This window comes from Grus americana, chromosome 3 (assembly GCF_028858705.1).
Source record: "Grus americana isolate bGruAme1 chromosome 3, bGruAme1.mat, whole genome shotgun sequence".
Taxonomy (NCBI): Eukaryota; Metazoa; Chordata; class Aves; order Gruiformes; family Gruidae; genus Grus; species Grus americana.
Window position 1 is genome coordinate 83055419 of NC_072854.1, and position 18067 is coordinate 83073485.

The following is an 18067-nucleotide window of genomic DNA, read 5'->3' on the forward strand; positions in this document are numbered from 1 at the left end:
GAACTGTGCGAAAGCTATTAGATCTTGCTATACCTGTCTCTATGAAACTGAAGAGCTCTTACTAAATTTCCATTCCCCTGCAATTGCTACTGAAAGAATCCAGTCAAGTCTTTCAGTTTTTGCTGTTAATCTACACATGTTGGACACTTTCTTTTTTTATAAGCTGTAATCTCCAATTGTTATGGCTCTTCTCTGGATCCTCTTCCAGTTAATTGATATTTTTCTTAAATAGTGGATATTGAAATAAATGCAGCAACAAATGTAGCAGTGCCAAATACCGAGAAAATACAACTTCCCTGTTCTGTGTGCTCGCTGATGTAGAACCAAGGGGCACAGCAGCTCCCCTCCCTGGCCAGCGGCTGCACCAGGGGAACTCGCTGCCACTCGCTGGGACGCCCACGTTCTCCTCAGTCGGTGTCTCCCAGGAGAGCACCCCAGCCTTTAAATCTGGCTTTACCGCCTTTGTTCAACACCCAGCTTGCACTTAGGCAGAAGGCGGCGTATTGCTTGCTTTGAAATGTGCTAAGCAAGTTGGATTTCAGTGACATCAGTTTAATCGAACAAACCAGTGGTTTGATCCCAAAGAGGCCCAGCCAGCGCAGCCTGGCAAGATGAGGTCCTGTGAACCTGTGTTGCTCGATGCGGAATCCATTGCTTTCTTTTAATCAGCCACGTGCTGAATCAGTAATAACAGTATCTTGCTCGATATCAGACCGACAGTTTGTACGGCTGTCTACCACACGCTGCTTCAAAACATTAATACGGCAGCCGTTTCCTGGGGGAACTTCCCTGCCTCCTTACAAGCCCATCCGCGGCTACTCCCAGGCTGGCCGAGGCCCTCCGGCCCCAACGCCTGCGCACGGTGCCCTGACAGCGCCCGGCCCCGGCGCTCCGCATTGGGCAGACAAAACCCCCTCAGAGGCGGCCGGTAACAGCCGGGACAACCCTCCCGCCCCGGAAGGCGAGCTCGCACTGCGCAGCCGCATCGCGCAGCCACTCCTCCCAGCCCCGCCCCGCCGCATGCCCTGCTCACCCAATCAGGGCGCCCTCTTCTCGCCCCACGGCGCGTTGGGAGGTGTAGTCCAGGGGCGGCAAGTCCGCGCGGCGTGGCCGCCTCTATGAACTACATTACCCAGAAAGCTCTACGGCTGGGACGCCTCACGTCGATTGCCCGTGAAGGCGATGACTGGAGCGGGGTCGAAGAAAGGGATAGGCCAATAGCGACCAAGCTCGGGCGGCACTGGGGGCTTGGGGCCAATAGAAGTACGTCGATAGGCCAGACGGGGCGGGATGATAGCTGTCAGTCCGCGCAGCACGGAAGAGGGGGCTGGTGGGGCCGGCTGTGCCCGGAGCTGTTAGCGTCGGCGGTCAGTTCCCCGGCGCGGCTGCGAAGAGGGTGAGCCGGCCTGTGAGCCCGGTCGGGGCTGCTCCTCCCGCCCGGCGCGTTAGCTACCCTCCGCCTGCGGCTGCTTCGCCCCCGGCCAAGAGGCGGTGACTGACTTTAACGGCTGTACCTGCCGCGGGCGCTGCCCGCCCGAGCCGCCCGCAGCAACGGTCTCTCGCGGGGCATGGGCGTGGGCGTGGGCGTGGGCGTGGGCGTGGGCGGCTGCCTGGCCTCTCGCCGGCAGTGCCCTGGCGGGGACGGGACGGGACGGGGCGGGGCGGGAGGGTCCGCCGTGATCCCCGCTGTGGAGGGCGCCGCTGGGAGGGCAGAGGGCGGGTTGCGGTCTGTGGCTTGAAAGCACAGCCGAAGGAGGCTGCTCCGCAATGGGGGACGGTCCGTTGCGAGAGCATTTACCTGTGCCAAGCTACAGGGAGTATGGGAGGGCAAACCTGAGCTTCAGGAATGCAGCGTGCCGTAAAAAAAGAACGCAAGGTAGGGGGCTTGTGAAAGCGGTGGCTTGTGCGTGTTAAGGGTATTGCTTCTGTCTCTGCAGGTCTGCAGCTCGGACTTCGCTTTTCCCGGGATGAGTGCCTGGGTGCCTTCCGATGCGCTGGGTCGAAGAGTTGTGTGTGGCACGGAGTATGCAACTGTGCGCTATGTTGGCAGTGTTCCTCCTACAGCAGGTAAACATCGCGATAGTTAACTTTTACATTGAATGATTGTTTTTTTAAGTTCTAATGATTTTCTTAATTTAAAAAAAAAAAAGACTGATAGAATGTGACAATTTGCAAATAGGTTTTCCTCATTGTTCATGTGTAGATATGGCAGCTTCTAATCTAGATAAGTTGTTGGGTTTTTTAGAAGTCAGAGTTATCAAAGGAGTGTGAGAAGTACTTTTGGTTGAAATTGGTTATGTTTTTTCTTACACCAGAAAGATCTTAGTGCCTTCCTTTTCCCATTAGTTTTCGTGGACAGTCTTTTCCCTGATCTCTGTGTACGGGCATAGTCTGGGAAGGAGACAGGCAGGCAGCAGCAGTGGATCAACAGACTAGGCGGTCCTTTGATAACATATTCAAATGCATGGCAACAAATAAGACTCAGCCTAGCTTGCTGAAAAATCTGACCAGTCTGATTGTGAGAGCACTATATGTCATCTTTGAAAAATTGTAGTGACAGGATGGAGAGATTACTGATGCCTGGAAGAAGACTAGCTTTGCTTACGGTTCTAGAAGAGGCATACAGTTCTAGAAGAGGCAAGAAGGATGACCAGGGAACTGTAGACTTATCAGCCTCACTTCGGTTCCTGGAAAGATCATGTAGCATGTTCCCTTGGAGTCCGTTTCCAAGCCCGTGAAGGACAAGATGGTAGTTGGGAATACTTGATACTTGTCAAGAAGAACAAGCAAAGCTAATTACCTTCTATGATGATATGACTGGAATGTGGACAAAGGGAGAATAGGGGAGGTAGTATTTCTTGATTTTAATAAGTCTTCTAATACTGTCTCTATAAAGAGTCTTATTTGGAAGCAGGAGAATATAAGCCAGATGACTGAACTGTTAAGTGGGTTGAAAGTCCGCAGGTCTGTCAAGTGGAAAAGTGGTAATCAAAGACTTGATATCTGGTAATGTGTGAGCACTACAGAAATAAATGCTGAGGTCTCTTATTATTTAACATATTCATCAGTGTCTCAGATAATGAACAGTGTTCACCATCAACAGGCTGATATGACAAAAGGTAGAATTGCAATGCAGAGCAAGCTTTATGAACTTCAGGTCTGGGTCTAAGATTTCAAGAAGAAGGATAAATTTCCACATGTAGTGTGAAATAAACCCATGTATCAGTACAGATGAGGAAACACTAGCAACCCGCAGGCTTTATTGTAAAGGACTTGGGAGTTAAGGTGGATACTGTCACCAATATGAGGTAACAGTGAGCTCTTGTCACAAGCAAGATATATGTTGTACTGGGTTATGTTAAAATGACGAACAAAGGGAGCTGTTTTCCCCCTCTGGGGGCAGAGGTTCTTGATAAGGTTGCACTTGGAATAATGTGTCTGGTTTGGGGCCATGCCAATTCAAGATGGATGTGGATAAACTGGAGAGGATCCAGTCGAGGGCTGCCAGGGTGGTCAAGGGCATAGACCATGTACACGTGTTGTGAAGACAGATTGAGGGATCTGGGCTTGGTTAGTGTGGTGAAAAGATTAAAGGGCATCTAATAGCTGCCTACAGCTGTTTGAAAGACTGTTACATAGATGACTGAGCCAAATTCTTACTAGTATTAGATTATATAATAAGGGACAACAGCCACAAATTGTGGCTGGAAAGGTTCAGATTGGACAGCAGGAAAATATCAGTAGAAGTAATGCAGCACTGGAATAGGCTGCAGCAATAAATTGGAATTTCTCTCACCTTGGAGATTTTCTAGGTGAAGACTTACCTAGCTGACCTGTTTTAGTGCTGATGATAATCTCCTGCTTTGAGAGAGAAGGTTAGACTAGATGAACTTCAGAGGTTCCTTCCAACCATGATTTCTTTGGCTATGATGCCATAAATTTGAAAATGTACCTACCATATTTTTTAGGAATTTGGCTTGGTGTTGAATGGGATGATCCTCAGAGAGGAAAGCATGATGGTACCTATGAAGGAACACAGTATTTTAAGTGCAGGTAAGTTGATTCACCGTGTTAGCATGTCATGTGTATTGACAAGATGGTTATGGGAAAATGCCCTTTTGCAATTTTTAGGGCAAACCCTTTTGTTATCAGTTGGCTGATATTAAAAAGATAATAAATCTGAATGCTGTGACTAGCTATGCCATAAAGGCTGTTGTGTTGTTATTAATCCAGTTAGAGGTATTACAATATGGTAAGTACTTAGAAAGTACAAGTCGCGTTTTAAGAAATATGTAATAAAATGTGATTTTTGGATGTTATTAATATTACTTTTAGTACGTTCAGACCTTCTGCTTTAGTAAGGAAATCAATATGTCCTACTTACCTTCCTTAGGTAATCCTGAACTGAAGTATTGGTTCTTATTAAATGTCTCATACATAGTTTAGATTTGGACTTAAGATGACTTGCATGCATCTTAAGGGAAAATACCAAGTTCCTGATAATGATTTGGATTATAGTTGTATCACTGAGGAATTGTTAAATACGTTTGCTTGCATTTAATACATGCAAAACACAGTGTAGCTCTGTGCGTTTTTTAAGTATATACATCCATTACATTTAAGTTTAAAGACTCGAGCACTTAATGTGTTTGAAATTGGGGAATACAGGACTCTAGGGTTGATGCTAACAGCAGCAAGCCGTTGATTTCCATGTCAGAGGACACTGCAGCAGCTAAAAGTTTGTGAGTTAAAAAAATAACTGGATGAATTAATAAAAGAAGAGTCATCAATGGCCCTTAAATGCTAAGGGCTGCTAGCTCAGTAAGTGCCTGAGCATTGAAGTGGTGAAGGATGAGAGAATATTCTGTGGGTATATCATTAAAATACTTGCCCTGTTGTTGTATTTTTCCCAACTGTTTTCTATTGGCTGCTTTTGGAGAAAGGATGTGGTGTTACATGGATGTTTTGACCACTGGATCACAGCCAGTCTTACGTTAATGAGGTGAAATGGAGAGATTTCTAGGTCTTTTTCCACCTCCTATTTTCCAAGGCTGGTAGTAACTGTAAAAGGCTGGTTTGATTGCTGTTTGTTCCTAACTGTTCGAGTGCACATTCAAGTGAAATGAATCTAATATAAATCAAATCCTTTGACAGTGAGCACTCAGAATTAATAGAAGGCTTTTGAAAATACGAAAGTGAGAAACCAAGAAAATAAATTAAAAGTTGTTTGTGGTCTTGCTTTTGGATGTGTTTTTGCTTTGGTTTGTTGGAAAGTGTAAGACTTTTCTCTGAAATTAATTCCTCATGTTAATTATCCTGAAAATGTTAAAGCCATCGATGAGAGGATAAGCAAATCATCTTTTTCATTTACATGCAAGTTGAAAAAAAGTCATAAGAATAGCTGGATGAAGTCAGTGCAAAGATTTGTCTTGCTTAGTTTCCTGCCTCTGACATTGGATAGTAGCAGATGACTGGAAAAGTGTGAAAGAACAAGAAAAGTACGGAGAGATAGTTTTCCAGAGTCTCACTAGCTTTGACTAGTCATCATTCAAAGATTTTTGCAGAGCCAGAGGTGGTGTATTTGTACATGCATTTTGTTTTACTCTCAATGGATGATTCAAGAGAGAAAATTTGTTATGAGAATTTCCTCCAAAAGAAAAATTAAAAGCATGTGGTAACAGTGCATGATTTTGCTAACCTTTGAGCATGTGTTTTCAGCTTGTGAAAATTGTGATCATCTCCATTTTTATGAATAGATGGGTCTTGTTACTTTCTCCTATCTGAATATAGGAATATGATATGGAAGGGACTTAGAACTGTTGCTGTAAAGTGTTACTTAGAAGAAAAAAAAGAGATTAAAATTATTATTTCTCTTTTGTGGGGAAAGTAGGTCTAGTTTTGACTCTGCCAAAAGGTCTTCTGGAGACAAATGGAATTCCCTGAGATAGCAAAGGAGGCTGCTGTATTTGTATTGAGACTTGACAGCAGTTCAGGGCTTGTTAAAGAATAAACTTCATTATCAGTTAAGATCAAAGTTGTTCTCAAGCCAGCAAGTAGAGCTGTTTGGTCTCACACTGAATCAGCAGAAGAATTTATCTATTAAATAATTCAAAATTAAAAAGTAGCTATTTTGAAATCCTTTCTGGGAATGCTATCTCTTACCTGTAGCCAAACAGGCATAAACAGGGAAGGGGTAGATCACATTCAGCAGTGCAAATCAGAATTCTTAGTCTGTATCTTCTTAACTTCTACACTTGTGTAAGATGGAAGTCCTGGAGGCCTCATTGTCAGAAAATGAAATGATAAAACAAAATCTGTTCTTCAGAAAAATAAATAAATTAATATACCCCACCACCACCTGTGAGGACTGGATATTTTTTCCTTGTATTTAATAATAATAATAACAAAGCAAGGCTTAAGGAGAATAAGGACATTCCTAATGGAAGAAAAACATTCAACATTGCTAGATTTTTCTTGGCTAGAGAATTGGAAATTATAGCCTTAAAGCAACCATGTCCTTTGAACGAATGGAGGAGGAGCGGGGGGTTGGAACTAGATGATCTTTAAGGTCCCTTCCAATCCAAACCATTCTATGATTCTATGAATGTATTAGCAGAAATTGCTTCTTAAATGCTTTGAATTTGATTGAAGCAGTTTCTAAGTTGAAGCTAGTTATATTCTGCTGGAGGAGAAATAATAAAGGTAATTGACCATTCCGAATCTCTCTGGACAGAAGAAGCAATTGAACATGTTGTGGATGTTTTTCAGAAACTTGAGTGCTTTACATTTGTATGTGTACAATATTTATATACATGTTTATAGACTGTTGCTTTTCTAGCAACCATTAGTGCGCTCCCAGGAGATGAGATATATCATATAGTGATCTCAATTCTTGTTGTAAGATTCAACTTCTTCAGTGAAGCTGCATATACCTATAACAAATTTAAATGTAGTGATCTTTAAACATGTTGTTCTTACAACACCTGCTTTGTTCCAATCAGAGAAAGTCCTTCTGGAATGTGAGAACAAATAATAGTTCTAGCAGTCAACCATGACTCACAGACACAACTTTCTGTGTGCAAACAGGTTCGTAGTTCATATGCCTACATCTTCACAATTGGTAAACTTAAGTAAAAAATTATTACCTTATTTTATCAAAAAGATGCTAAAAACCCAAAATCTCACAACCTAAAATGTTGTCTCTTTACTGCAACTGTTAAGGGGGAGGGGGATTATGTTTCCTTATATAATATGTATACATACATAAAAATAAATAAAATTTCTCCATATTTTTTTCCATCAAACTTTCTCAGTACTATCTTTTGTTTACAAGACTACTTTGCTCACTCCCTGAATTCTGATAAGCAGAAGTAGCTGATGGAGTAGATTCTACTGTAAACAAATGCAATGAAAGGATATTTTAAAATACTTTTTAAGGTAATTTTGAAAAGAATGCTTTAAAAAAAAAAAATCTTTCACAAAGTGACATTTCAAAATGAGATCACAAGAGGAAAATAAAACTGAATTTGAGATTCTCAGTACTAGAGGATGTTCTTCATAGTACTTAATTTGGTAAATCAGTAGGTCTGCTTACAGCTATATGTGGTCTTTGTAGTAAGTTTTCTGGAAGTATGACCTAAACTTTTATGTTTCATGGCAGTATGTTTATCTGGGTCACATATTATGTGGTACTAATTAGACTTCTTAAGAATATGAGAAGCAAAGAACAAAACAGCCGTACTTCCAAATATGCTGACATCATGAGCATGTTCATCAAGTCTGGATTAGCTGGAAATGCCAGTGCATACCCTAGGTGCATTTTTGTGGGTTTTTTTTTTTTTTCCCCTGATAATAAAGTCTAGTTTCCTAATAACTGAGGAAGCTATTATTTTAGCTGTCAGTTGCAGTACTGTATCATGTAATTAAGATAAGCTGTGTTCTATAGTCCTTCAAGAGAAATGAGGAGTAATCAAGCCTTTGAATAGTGTTAAAATTTATATACAGCTTTTGAAAGATGAGTATGTATTCAAATAAGTTCTTGTCCCACAGTTAATGCACGAGCTCCTCTGGGAGACATAGGTGACAAGCACACGCACCTCTCCTGGGTATGTGAGTGCTTCAGCTGCACACGCCTCTTCCTCTGGGAGATGTGGGTGCTCCTGCTTCTGTGTCCCTGTGCTGCTTCCTGCAGTCTGTTAACGTGCATGCTGGTAGAAAGCACCCCGGAGGTCACACATGTGCACTGAGATGTGGGATGTATGTGTTGTTCCCCACGATGTCTGTGCTCGCTGGGCACAGGCTTGCATCAGCATCTGACCAGGAGGCAGCTCTGTCTGGCCTAGGCAGAGATGTGCTGCTGGCAGGGTGACTTTTGATGGCATCAAACCAGGTTTTGCCTGCTGCTGTGGCACCCTCTTCTTCTTCCACACGGTTACAGATGTTCAGACTTCTTTTATGCTTCCTGTTAAGTGGAGTCCTTTCACTCCACCCCACCCCCCCCCAAAAAAAAAAGTCTCTGGTTACTGTTTAATCTGGCAGAAGGGTCATCTTCCTTCTTAGCCCTCCTCTCAGTCAGTTTTGGGTATTCCATTCACACATAGCGTTTACACAGGCACTGCTATTTTAGCAGGTGTTTTAATCCTTGCCATTTTGCTGGGGGATATGTGTGGATTCCCCAGCAGATGACATACTTCTCTGCTTAGCTCACAAGATGGGAATAACATTCTGCTGTATTACTCATTTAGAGTACTTAATTGAAAGGAACAAGTCCACTCCTGCTAAATAACATGTTTTGTTCTTCAGAGATCACTTTCCAGAGGAAATCATGGTATTTCAGCAGATACTATTACTAGAAGTATTGACCATACTAAAATGTAATCCATTTCCCCAGGTCGGACTTTCACAGCAAGCCAGAGAAACAGAGGGAAGTATAGTAAAGCTTGTTTCTGTGATGTGTTCAGCCTGGCAGAATTGCAACTGCTTCTCGGATATTTGTGGCCTTTTTTTCCCCGTTGTGTATTAAGTTTTCTTCTTGTGGGAACTTTGACTTTTATGTATTTGTGTAGTCCTGAAATGGCAAGTTATCCTGGCAAAGGCATTACATGTTTTCAGTTTTTTCCTTTTTCAGTTTTATAAGTTGCAGATGGACATGTTTTTAAATTTACAGACAGCATTTGTAACCAATCACATGTTGTTTGCATGAAATTTATGTTCCTGCCCCCCAAAAAATCTGTTTATATTAAATTAGACTATCTCTCCTTCAAGAATGACAGATTCACCTTCAGCAATATCTACTTGGAGCACAAACAAAATCTTCAAATACAGAAAGATGTCAATATCATTTTAGTGTCTATGAAGAAAAAGCAGTTGCCATCTAGCAAGAGGAGAATGCGTTCCCAAGATTCCTTTCAGCCTCAGAAGGTCTCGGTTAGGACCTTTTGATTGTTTCACTCTGTGTCACTGTACCCATCAGAGACTTTTGCTGTCTGCTGTCATTAGAACAGTGTTGAAACAAAACCGTTGTCCCTAACCACTATTCAAACATGTCCTGTGCACCAGCAGAACCTTAAGATAGCATCTGGAACTGCAGATGTCTGTCTGTCTGTCCTTATTTTGTGAAAGTTCAGACTCAGCCTTCATGTCTGTTTGACTAAGACAGACTTGCAAGAACTTCAAGTACTTGCTGATGTTTGCAAAGCTGCTGCTGTGCAGTCAGGAATTCAATACACCATAGCAGATTTGTGTTAGGTGTCACTTATAAGCCTCGTTAGCTGCCACAGCCTGTTCTAAAACTTAAAAGGTTTTCTTTACTGCAGTGTGTAGATTCTTCTAAAAGAAGTCTGGTCTGTTGAGCACCTTCCCCTTAAAGGAAAAGATGTGTTCAGGGCCTATCTAGAAAAGCTGTAGATTCAACTGGCTATAATTTATGATGCCTTAGAGCTTTGTCATGTGTGTGCCCCCATCATGATGATAATTGCCTTGAAGTAATCATTGCAAACAGCTGATACAGGGCAAAGATGCTCTTCCATCTACCTTTACTATCCAGGCTGATAAAACTGAGGTCTCTCCTTGGCTCAGAAGCTTGCTTCCACCATCAGACAGCTCAAGTGTGTAACTGTTGGCAGAACGCAGTTTAGGTATTACTGCGTTATACCTCAGGTATTGAGAAGTGTGTGTGTGTGTGTGTGACATTCCTCTAGTAGGTGAAGAGCCATTGTGTACCTGTAATTACAAGCAGTGCCACCACTTTGTTTTACATTAGCAAAGAAGAATGATGCCAAATTTTTTCTTTGTTCAGGGAAATGGTTAACCGGTGGAAGTTGTTAGCTAATCTAAATTTTAATGAATACCTTCCAAGGGCCCTGGGCATGCTAGCAGATGGGCTGTATTGCTTCAGGCTACTGAATCATGAACAGACAGTGTCCTACAAGCTGACTTCTGAGATTGGGGTCAACCTCTCTATTTTAAGTCAGTGAGAAGTGTCACTATTAACCAGAGCCAGCTGGTTGTCAGAGCCCCACTTGGATATATAACGGGTTTTCTGCTTAAGGAAATTGGGGCATATCTTCTACCACTTCTTTTGCATGGTGTACTGTCCTGACCACAGGACCTTTTACATGCATGAGAGCAAAATCCTTGTTCTCGGACTTCTGAATGCTCAGCTTAAGTCAGGTTGATCAGTAGTCCTCAGGTCCTTTCCGTCTCATGATATGCATGCCGGATGACTCTCTGGATTAGGATTTATCTGTTTAGGAGACTGATTGCTAAAAGGTTTGCTTTTTCATGAGTCCAAGTGCTGTACATTAGTTGTTTGATAAGTACATATGGCTTGCACAGTTCATATTCCCTAGTGTGAAAGTTAATACAGGCAGGGTATTTTCGGGAAAATGAGTTACAGGAAGTTACCTCTCTCCTTGAACATATAATCATTTTGCCTGAAACTAGGTTCCTATTGCAAAGTCTCCTTTTCTGTCCTTCTGTGACAGTTCTTGAAAAAGTAGATCAAATTAATAGAATGGAACTGAAAAAGAAATTTAGACTGTGGAATAGGTTTGAGTATACATTAGATAAGATAGCATTCATGGTGCTTGGAAGTGATAGGAACAGGAGAAAGAAACACTATGATCTTGCTATGATCAGAACAAAATATAGGAGGGGCTTGAGAGAGAAATGCACCGTACTTTTCCTGTCACTTCAAATGAAGGGGCAAGGTAGCTAGTCTCCTTTCCTAGGGATAGAACTAGCTCCTGCAAAGACAACAAGGAAGGAGATGCTGGTAGAATGGTGATCTGAGAGGACAGAAATGGGCTTGGCTACACAAAGGATAAATGGCATAACAGGAGGGATGCAGATGTGGGGGTCTAGATTCGCTCTGGTGGGAGGGTTGGGGAGAGCAGAGGAGTGGCAATGACAAAATGGGAAGAATTGAGGTGATAGGAAAAAGGACAGCAGATGTCAGAATAAACATACAGCAGGACCTAAGGTCAATTACAGATAGACAAGAGTACAAGCTTTCTCTCCAGAGGCCCAAGTTGAATCCTGCACTATCTGCCATCTGTGAAGGTGTTTGACTTAATTAAATGCAAAAGTAGGAGTGATATACTTTGCAGGTAACAGATGTTATAGTTAAGATGGTAAAAATGTCATTTACTGTTTTAAGAAGTGGTGTTAAGAAAGAGTCACATAATTTTTTTCATTTGAGGAAGTTTAACATTTAAACTAGCCAAATGTTTGAAAGCTATGAAAAACTTCAAAGGAAAGGAAGAAAAGACTTAAGAGAAAAGTTCCTGGATTAAAAATGTTCAGAATTTAAAACGCTTATCAAACATGAAGGTATACATTGGGTTTACATTCTCTAAGAGTATGCCTTTCTGCTTGTTTTGTAATCATTGCACTCTAAACTTAGTCACTACAAAACTAAACTGAAAATATTTTTAAAGTAAATAATACCTAGTTTCTACCCAGATCCTTCTTTAGGATATGAGAGTACTTAAATAAGTATTAGAAATGTTAATGAATGAATATGTGAATGAATAAAAATGTGAATATATGGGTGCCCAGCCTATTCCATCTATTAGTAATAGGTCCATAGGTTTCAGGGTCTCTAGTTGCTGTTTTTCGGAGTGAATTTTGAACTCTGTAGAGTTGGTGGTTTATATTATGGTTTGCTAATTAGCCACTTGACGTTTACATGCTGTTTTGAAAAGAGGAGTTTTATTTACATAAGTGATTTCTTCCTCCTGGGTACTTTCCAACCAAAATCTGTACTCTTCTCAGCTGGAAGGCAGACAGGTAATCATAACCACCAATTTTCTTCCTGCTGTTTTCTGGCTGATCCTCCTATCACAGCCTCCATCTGCTCTGTGATACCATTCCCACAACTTGTCTCTGCCAGTTCTTCCCAGATACTGTGGTTCCTTGCTAACTTTGATAGAAATTGTCACACAACCAAGTTTTTTCAGTGCTCAAGAAAAGCTAATAAACTTTGTAGGACTGTGTAGAACATTACATTAGCTGGATAATTCTGTTGAATATTCGGTTTCAAAATTGTTACCAAGTTAGTATTAGAATTTTTAAAAGTTGTAGTTAGTGTAAGAATTCCAAGTGGTACAATTTGCATCTTGTGTCATTTGTGTGGCTGGAAGGACAAGGCTGCATTCTCTTAGAATTACAAGGGAATTACTCAAGTGAAATATAATGAGGCAATGACTATTCCAAGTATTCTTATGGGCCTTACGCTGAGCTGAGACTCCAGACACGTTTGTTGTACGATATAGGTAACTTTGTGTCTGTCCGTAGGTAGAAACTTAATTTTCTGGAAAAACTGAGTTCATAATGAGTTTGGAAACAACAGAGCAGTTATTTCTAATAATGGTATTGACGTTGTAATTTTAATGTGTATGTAGATTTGGAGATCTGGTGCTTCAGTTCTCGCGGCATCTCACAATATGAACTTGTTGGGTCAAATACTATCAATGATAATTTGCAGGTCTTACCTGGTCTCGCTGAGTGGCAACGATGATGTCTAAAATTAGCTTGTGGAATTGCCTTTTGACTGCTTTGGTTCCCAGTATTTTAAAAAAATAATAATTAGTACTTTTGAGACTAGTCATGATAACTTTTCATATTTCACCTTTTCTTGTCTGCTTTTTTCTAGACATCCTAGAGGAGGATCATTTATTCGGCCAAACAAGGCCAATTTTGGAGTAGATTTTCTTACTGCAGTAAAGGACCGGTACGGATTGAATGATGAGCAAGATGGGACAGAGGACACATTAGTATTTGGAAAGAAGACTGTGGAATTTGTTGGCATGGATTCTATTGTAGAACAACAAAGGCAAGTGTAATATATGAAGATCTAAGATACGCTCTTAGTGATTGGTCAAGTAGTAGTTCAACTGTAAGGAAAGGAAGACTATATGGTCCTCAAATGACTAGCATAATTATTCTATGGTTATTGGAGTATTGTTTTGCCTAAGAATGGTGAAGAAACTTGTTGAAGAAATAAACTAGATCATTCAAAAAGTCTGATACTGAGTGTATGACTTCATATATTTTGTCTGATATGATTGTGAGTTGCTGCCAAAAGAGATGACCTTGCTTGTTCCTTTTCTCTGGCTGTTGTTTACTTGAACACCAGATCTGGTGGTTATGGAACAAAAAGGTGAGCCAGGTCAGCTAGTTGATCTAGTACAAAATCATTCTTCATTTTGTGGGTTTTCCATTGGATCAATGAATTGACTCAACTTGTGTAGCCACCACACAGTTGCCAGATTGGAAAATGCTTGCTAGAAGAATTCATATAGGGAAACAGATGCATTTCTTTCTTGGCAGCAACTGTTAGTTAGACTGGGTTAGGTGAAATGGCAGGCTTTCTTGCCCCAAAAGTTACTCTTAGATTTCTTAAGTTAATTAAAAACTTGCGCACAACCTAAATTCAAGTAACTTTGGGTCTGCAAATACTGCAGTGCTTTATCATGTTGGTACTTGTTTTCTTTTAACATGGCATTACAGCAGGACAGAGGAGGGGTTCCTGCTGAATGATAAATACCGTGTTACTGAGATTGACGGAGAACAAATTTACTACAATAGACTACTGAAATAATACATGATTTATGCATGAGTTTTCAGTGAATGGTAAACCAAGGATCCTGATAGCACACAGTTAAGATGATTTGTGTGTCATCAATCATGTGTTTTATAACTTTATGTTTAGACTTCCTTTAAATTCAGTTGCATTTTTGAAGTCGTTGGGTTAATGGCCATCTTCAATTGCTGATTCATATTTTCACCATGGATTTTATTTCAATGTTTCTTTTAAATTTGGAATTACAAGTTTGCTTCTCTTTTTAAACATCTATTGCTGTATAAGCACAGAATGAATTAGTCTTTTTGTACTGTTTGGGAGGAGCCTACAGCATAAAATATTTATTTACTGTTCTTGGTTAAATTTTTTAAGAGTCCTAATCTTTTGCATGTCATTATATGAATCTAATGTAAACACCATCATGTTCAATTCTGGACACTAGAACACATTTTATTGGAGGAAGACATTGAAATTGGAGGAAGACTTTGAAATTGGTTACTGGACAAACAGTAATTAAACTTTTAATAGTTTTCATAGTAAAACTATGTGTCTCAATTGCATGCTAGAGGATTTTTTAAAATAACTAAATAATATTGCTCTCCAAAATTACCTAGAAGTTGAAGCACCACTCTGATCGTAACATAGGGTTTGAAACATGATGACATTGTTACGTGCATGTATTCTGCATGTATTCTGCATTTCTTGCAAGCAGTTTCTGTTAATGACAAACTTTAAAGACATTAAGTACATTCTAATTTCATATAAACAAAGATTTTGCTTCTTTAACAGCTTTTGGTATATAATGGTCAGTGTCAGTTTTAGTTTTTTCTGTTAACTTCTGTTAACACTGCTTATTTATATTTTGACTAAGGGGATAAGTGTTTAGAAGGGCCTTAGCTCATGGTAGCTGGCTGCCTTGCATATAATATTGTCGTATCTCTAAAAATAAGCCAAACTGACTATGGTGGAAGAGAAAAGAAATCTTACTATTGTGGCTTCATAATTTACATGTTTTACAGAGAAGAACTGGGATTATTTGAGTGCTCACAGTCCTCACTTTAATTTCACAAAACAGAAGGTGATGACATTTGAGGAGGAATGAGTGAGATAAATTATCATGGTATTGGCAATCATACACATGCATGGTACTTTTTAGATAGATGGATTTTAATGTTTTCTGAATATTGTACACTCTTATTTCATCTTTGTTTACTCGTATCAGTAATGACTTTGTAACTAAGAGAGGGAAGACAGAAAGTCACTGTACTGCTAGTGAAGAACTCTTTCAGTCAGTTCATGTCATGTTCATTTATCTGGAAGGGAAAGGAAGAAGGAAGTAGCTTAATGATGTGTAATAGATTGCAGCAGTAGAGAGGTATTAGTTCAGTAGGTGGCAGTCTCCTTCTGAGCTGATAATTCCACAACTGTTCTCCCTTTGTCTCCCAGAACATACTAAGTGGTCGAAAGTACTCGTGGTTTTTTTCTTGTTTCTCTTCTCCTTTTTGATAAGTGATACACAGAATGCCCAAATAACTTAGAACCTCTTGCAAAAAGTAATACAGGAAACCTGTTTAACCTGGAACCTCTAACTGAATTCCAATTTGCATAGCTGTATTTTGCCTGTTTTATCACTCTCTTTCAGTTGGAAGAGAGTTCGTTGGGTTTTATGGGGGGTGGGGAGTGGTTCAGCTAGGCCTATTTTGTAGTAGCAATGTAAAGGCAAAAAATAGAGGAAATGTGTCTGTTTTCAAGTAAGAAAGACACTGCAATGTAGCAATCTGCACATAGCTAATTCTAAAGGAGATGATATGTATGAACAGGATGGTATTTAGTTGTAACAACCAGGTATTTATATAACATACCTATTTCTGTTTGAAGATTACTTAACAGAATGTTCTTTCTCGTTTAGCCAGCTGAACCAACTGGTAGATATCTCGGTGCGTGAGTGTGCAGTGAGCCATGCTGGTCAGAAAGAGGAAATCAGCAGAACGTGTTCTAGTATCCTTTTTCGCTATACTGCATGATACCACAAATGAAGTATATATTTTAGCATTCCAAGTGGCCATTTCAATGAATGATATTTGCATCCTTTTATTAAAAATGTTTAAAACTGCAGTTTATGTTTAGAAGCTGAATGCAGTATTTACAGAGTTAAAAAGTAGATACTTACAATTTTTGAGAGCGAACGTAAATTGTGGATAAAAATAGAAATATCATCATAGGTTGCTACTGTGACTGCAATTTCAGAAGGCTCCAGCAACGGGTTGTTTTGGGGTTTTTTTTAATTTAACTCTAGAATAGATAACCCCATAAAAATACAAGTGATAAGTTCTGTAGGCACCAGAGGTTTCAAATATATAATAAATAATGTATTCAGTATACTGTGTGTTGTAGCAGTTACAGAAATACAAAGTAGGTATTATTTGTTCATTTATAAGGACTGGTAGGAGTTCCTGTCAATACAGAAATTAATCCATTTTAGAATTTGTAAATTTAAGCTCTTTTATAAAACTATAAGCCATTTCCATACCACAAATCAAAATAAAATTTGCTGTAACTGAGCAGTAGCATCTCTTACCCCAAACAAATGTAATCTGTTTATTTGATTCAGAACCAAACCCTATTCTAATTTCTGAAAAAGGAAGTTCAGATTTGAGATAAGTTTCTTTTTCTTAATGTGAAATTTCAGATATTAGGCATATAAATCTATCAAAAAATCTGATATCATCTTGGGAGATAGTAACAGCTATTGCTTCTCAAGTTCAAAATCTGGAAACACTTAATATCAGGTACAAATATTTGTGTTTGGGGTTCTGTTCCTTTGGGTAGGGACAAAAAAGAAGAGGATCTTTTAGATATGGGGTCAGCTTTCTAACGGTAACTGGATGCCTCAATATTCATTTTAATGGGAGCTAAGTTTTTAAATACATAAAATTTTTAAAATTTTTAAAATTTTTTTTAAATCTTGGCCTTAAAAAAACTCGTGTGTGTGCTATATTTTTCAGACATCCTTTTTCAAGGAAAGACTAGAACCCTAGGAGTTTAGCATCTATGTAAAACTAAATTCTGGAGGAGTACTTAGGACAGATGGATGTTGACTGAAGTTTTGTAAAATTAGAAAAATCACATTGTCTGAAAAATCATTGTCTGAAAAATAGAATACAGATTTCGGCCATTAAACATTTACAGGAATCAGGATGCGTGAGAACACAGAGGATTTATTTTAATTCACCTAGAATGATTTTTTTCAGTTTTTCATTGTTGAGAAGTGTAGTCTAGACTGAGGGGTTTTCAGAAGTTATTTGTGATAAAATTGGAAAGCAAAATGGGACTGATGCTGGAATCTGATGCTTATGACTCCAAACCTTCTGTTTACTTCAAATAAAGACAGATATTAGCAGGTAAGTCTGTTACTGAAGTTTTTGTGCAAGGAATGTTGGAAGAAGAATACAAATGATTAGCCATCCACCAGCTCACTAAGAGCTTGTTTAAATGGGGAAATTTAACCCATAAGTATGTAAGTATAACTACACTGAGAGATTTTTATCATAGCACGCAGGTAGATCAGACCTTAGGAAAGAAATAAAAAATTTTGTTTGGGGGTGAGTAATGAAAACTAATTTGAAGACTGCAGATTTGAGAATCTTTTAACTATTTTATAGTGATATTTTGCTATTGAGAGTGGATTTTACATCCTTTTGTTTTACTGGCACCTGGATAGTCATGTAGGCTCTTTATTTTCAATCGCCACTAAGGAGTTAATAGTGGGTAAGCCACTCTCCATCATATTTGAGAAGTCCTGGCAGTTCAGTGAAGTTCCCACTGACTGGAAAGGGGGAAACATAACCCTCATTTTTAAAAAGGGAAAAAAAGGAAGACCTGGGGACCTACAGACTGGTCAGTCTCACCTCTGTGCCCAGCAAGATCATGGAGCAGATCCTCCTGGAAACTATGCTCAGGCACATGGAAAATAAGGAGGTG

General features: G+C 39.7%; 1 protein-coding gene across 6 annotated transcripts in view; it reads left to right on the plus strand.

Annotated features, from left to right (window-relative positions):
* The first annotated feature begins 1303 nt into the window (after positions 1 to 1303).
* TBCE (tubulin folding cofactor E) overlaps positions 1304 to 18067 on the plus strand; it is a 30427-nt gene continuing 13663 nt past the window's right edge. The window contains exons 1-6 of one of the 6 annotated variants that reach the window (XM_054819775.1): positions 1304 to 1396; positions 1938 to 2067; positions 3969 to 4053; positions 13157 to 13340; positions 16000 to 16084; positions 16776 to 16875. In XM_054819775.1, the coding sequence (XP_054675750.1) occupies positions 1968 to 2067; positions 3969 to 4053; positions 13157 to 13340; positions 16000 to 16084; positions 16776 to 16875 (554 nt within the window). In that variant the 5' untranslated portion in view covers positions 1304 to 1396; positions 1938 to 1967. Of the gene's footprint in view, positions 1397 to 1417; positions 1555 to 1937; positions 2068 to 3968; positions 4054 to 13156; positions 13341 to 15995; positions 16085 to 16775; positions 16876 to 18067 lie in introns of those variants that run through there. The other 5 variants (XM_054819776.1, XM_054819777.1, XM_054819774.1 and 2 more) reach the window with 5 other exon arrangements.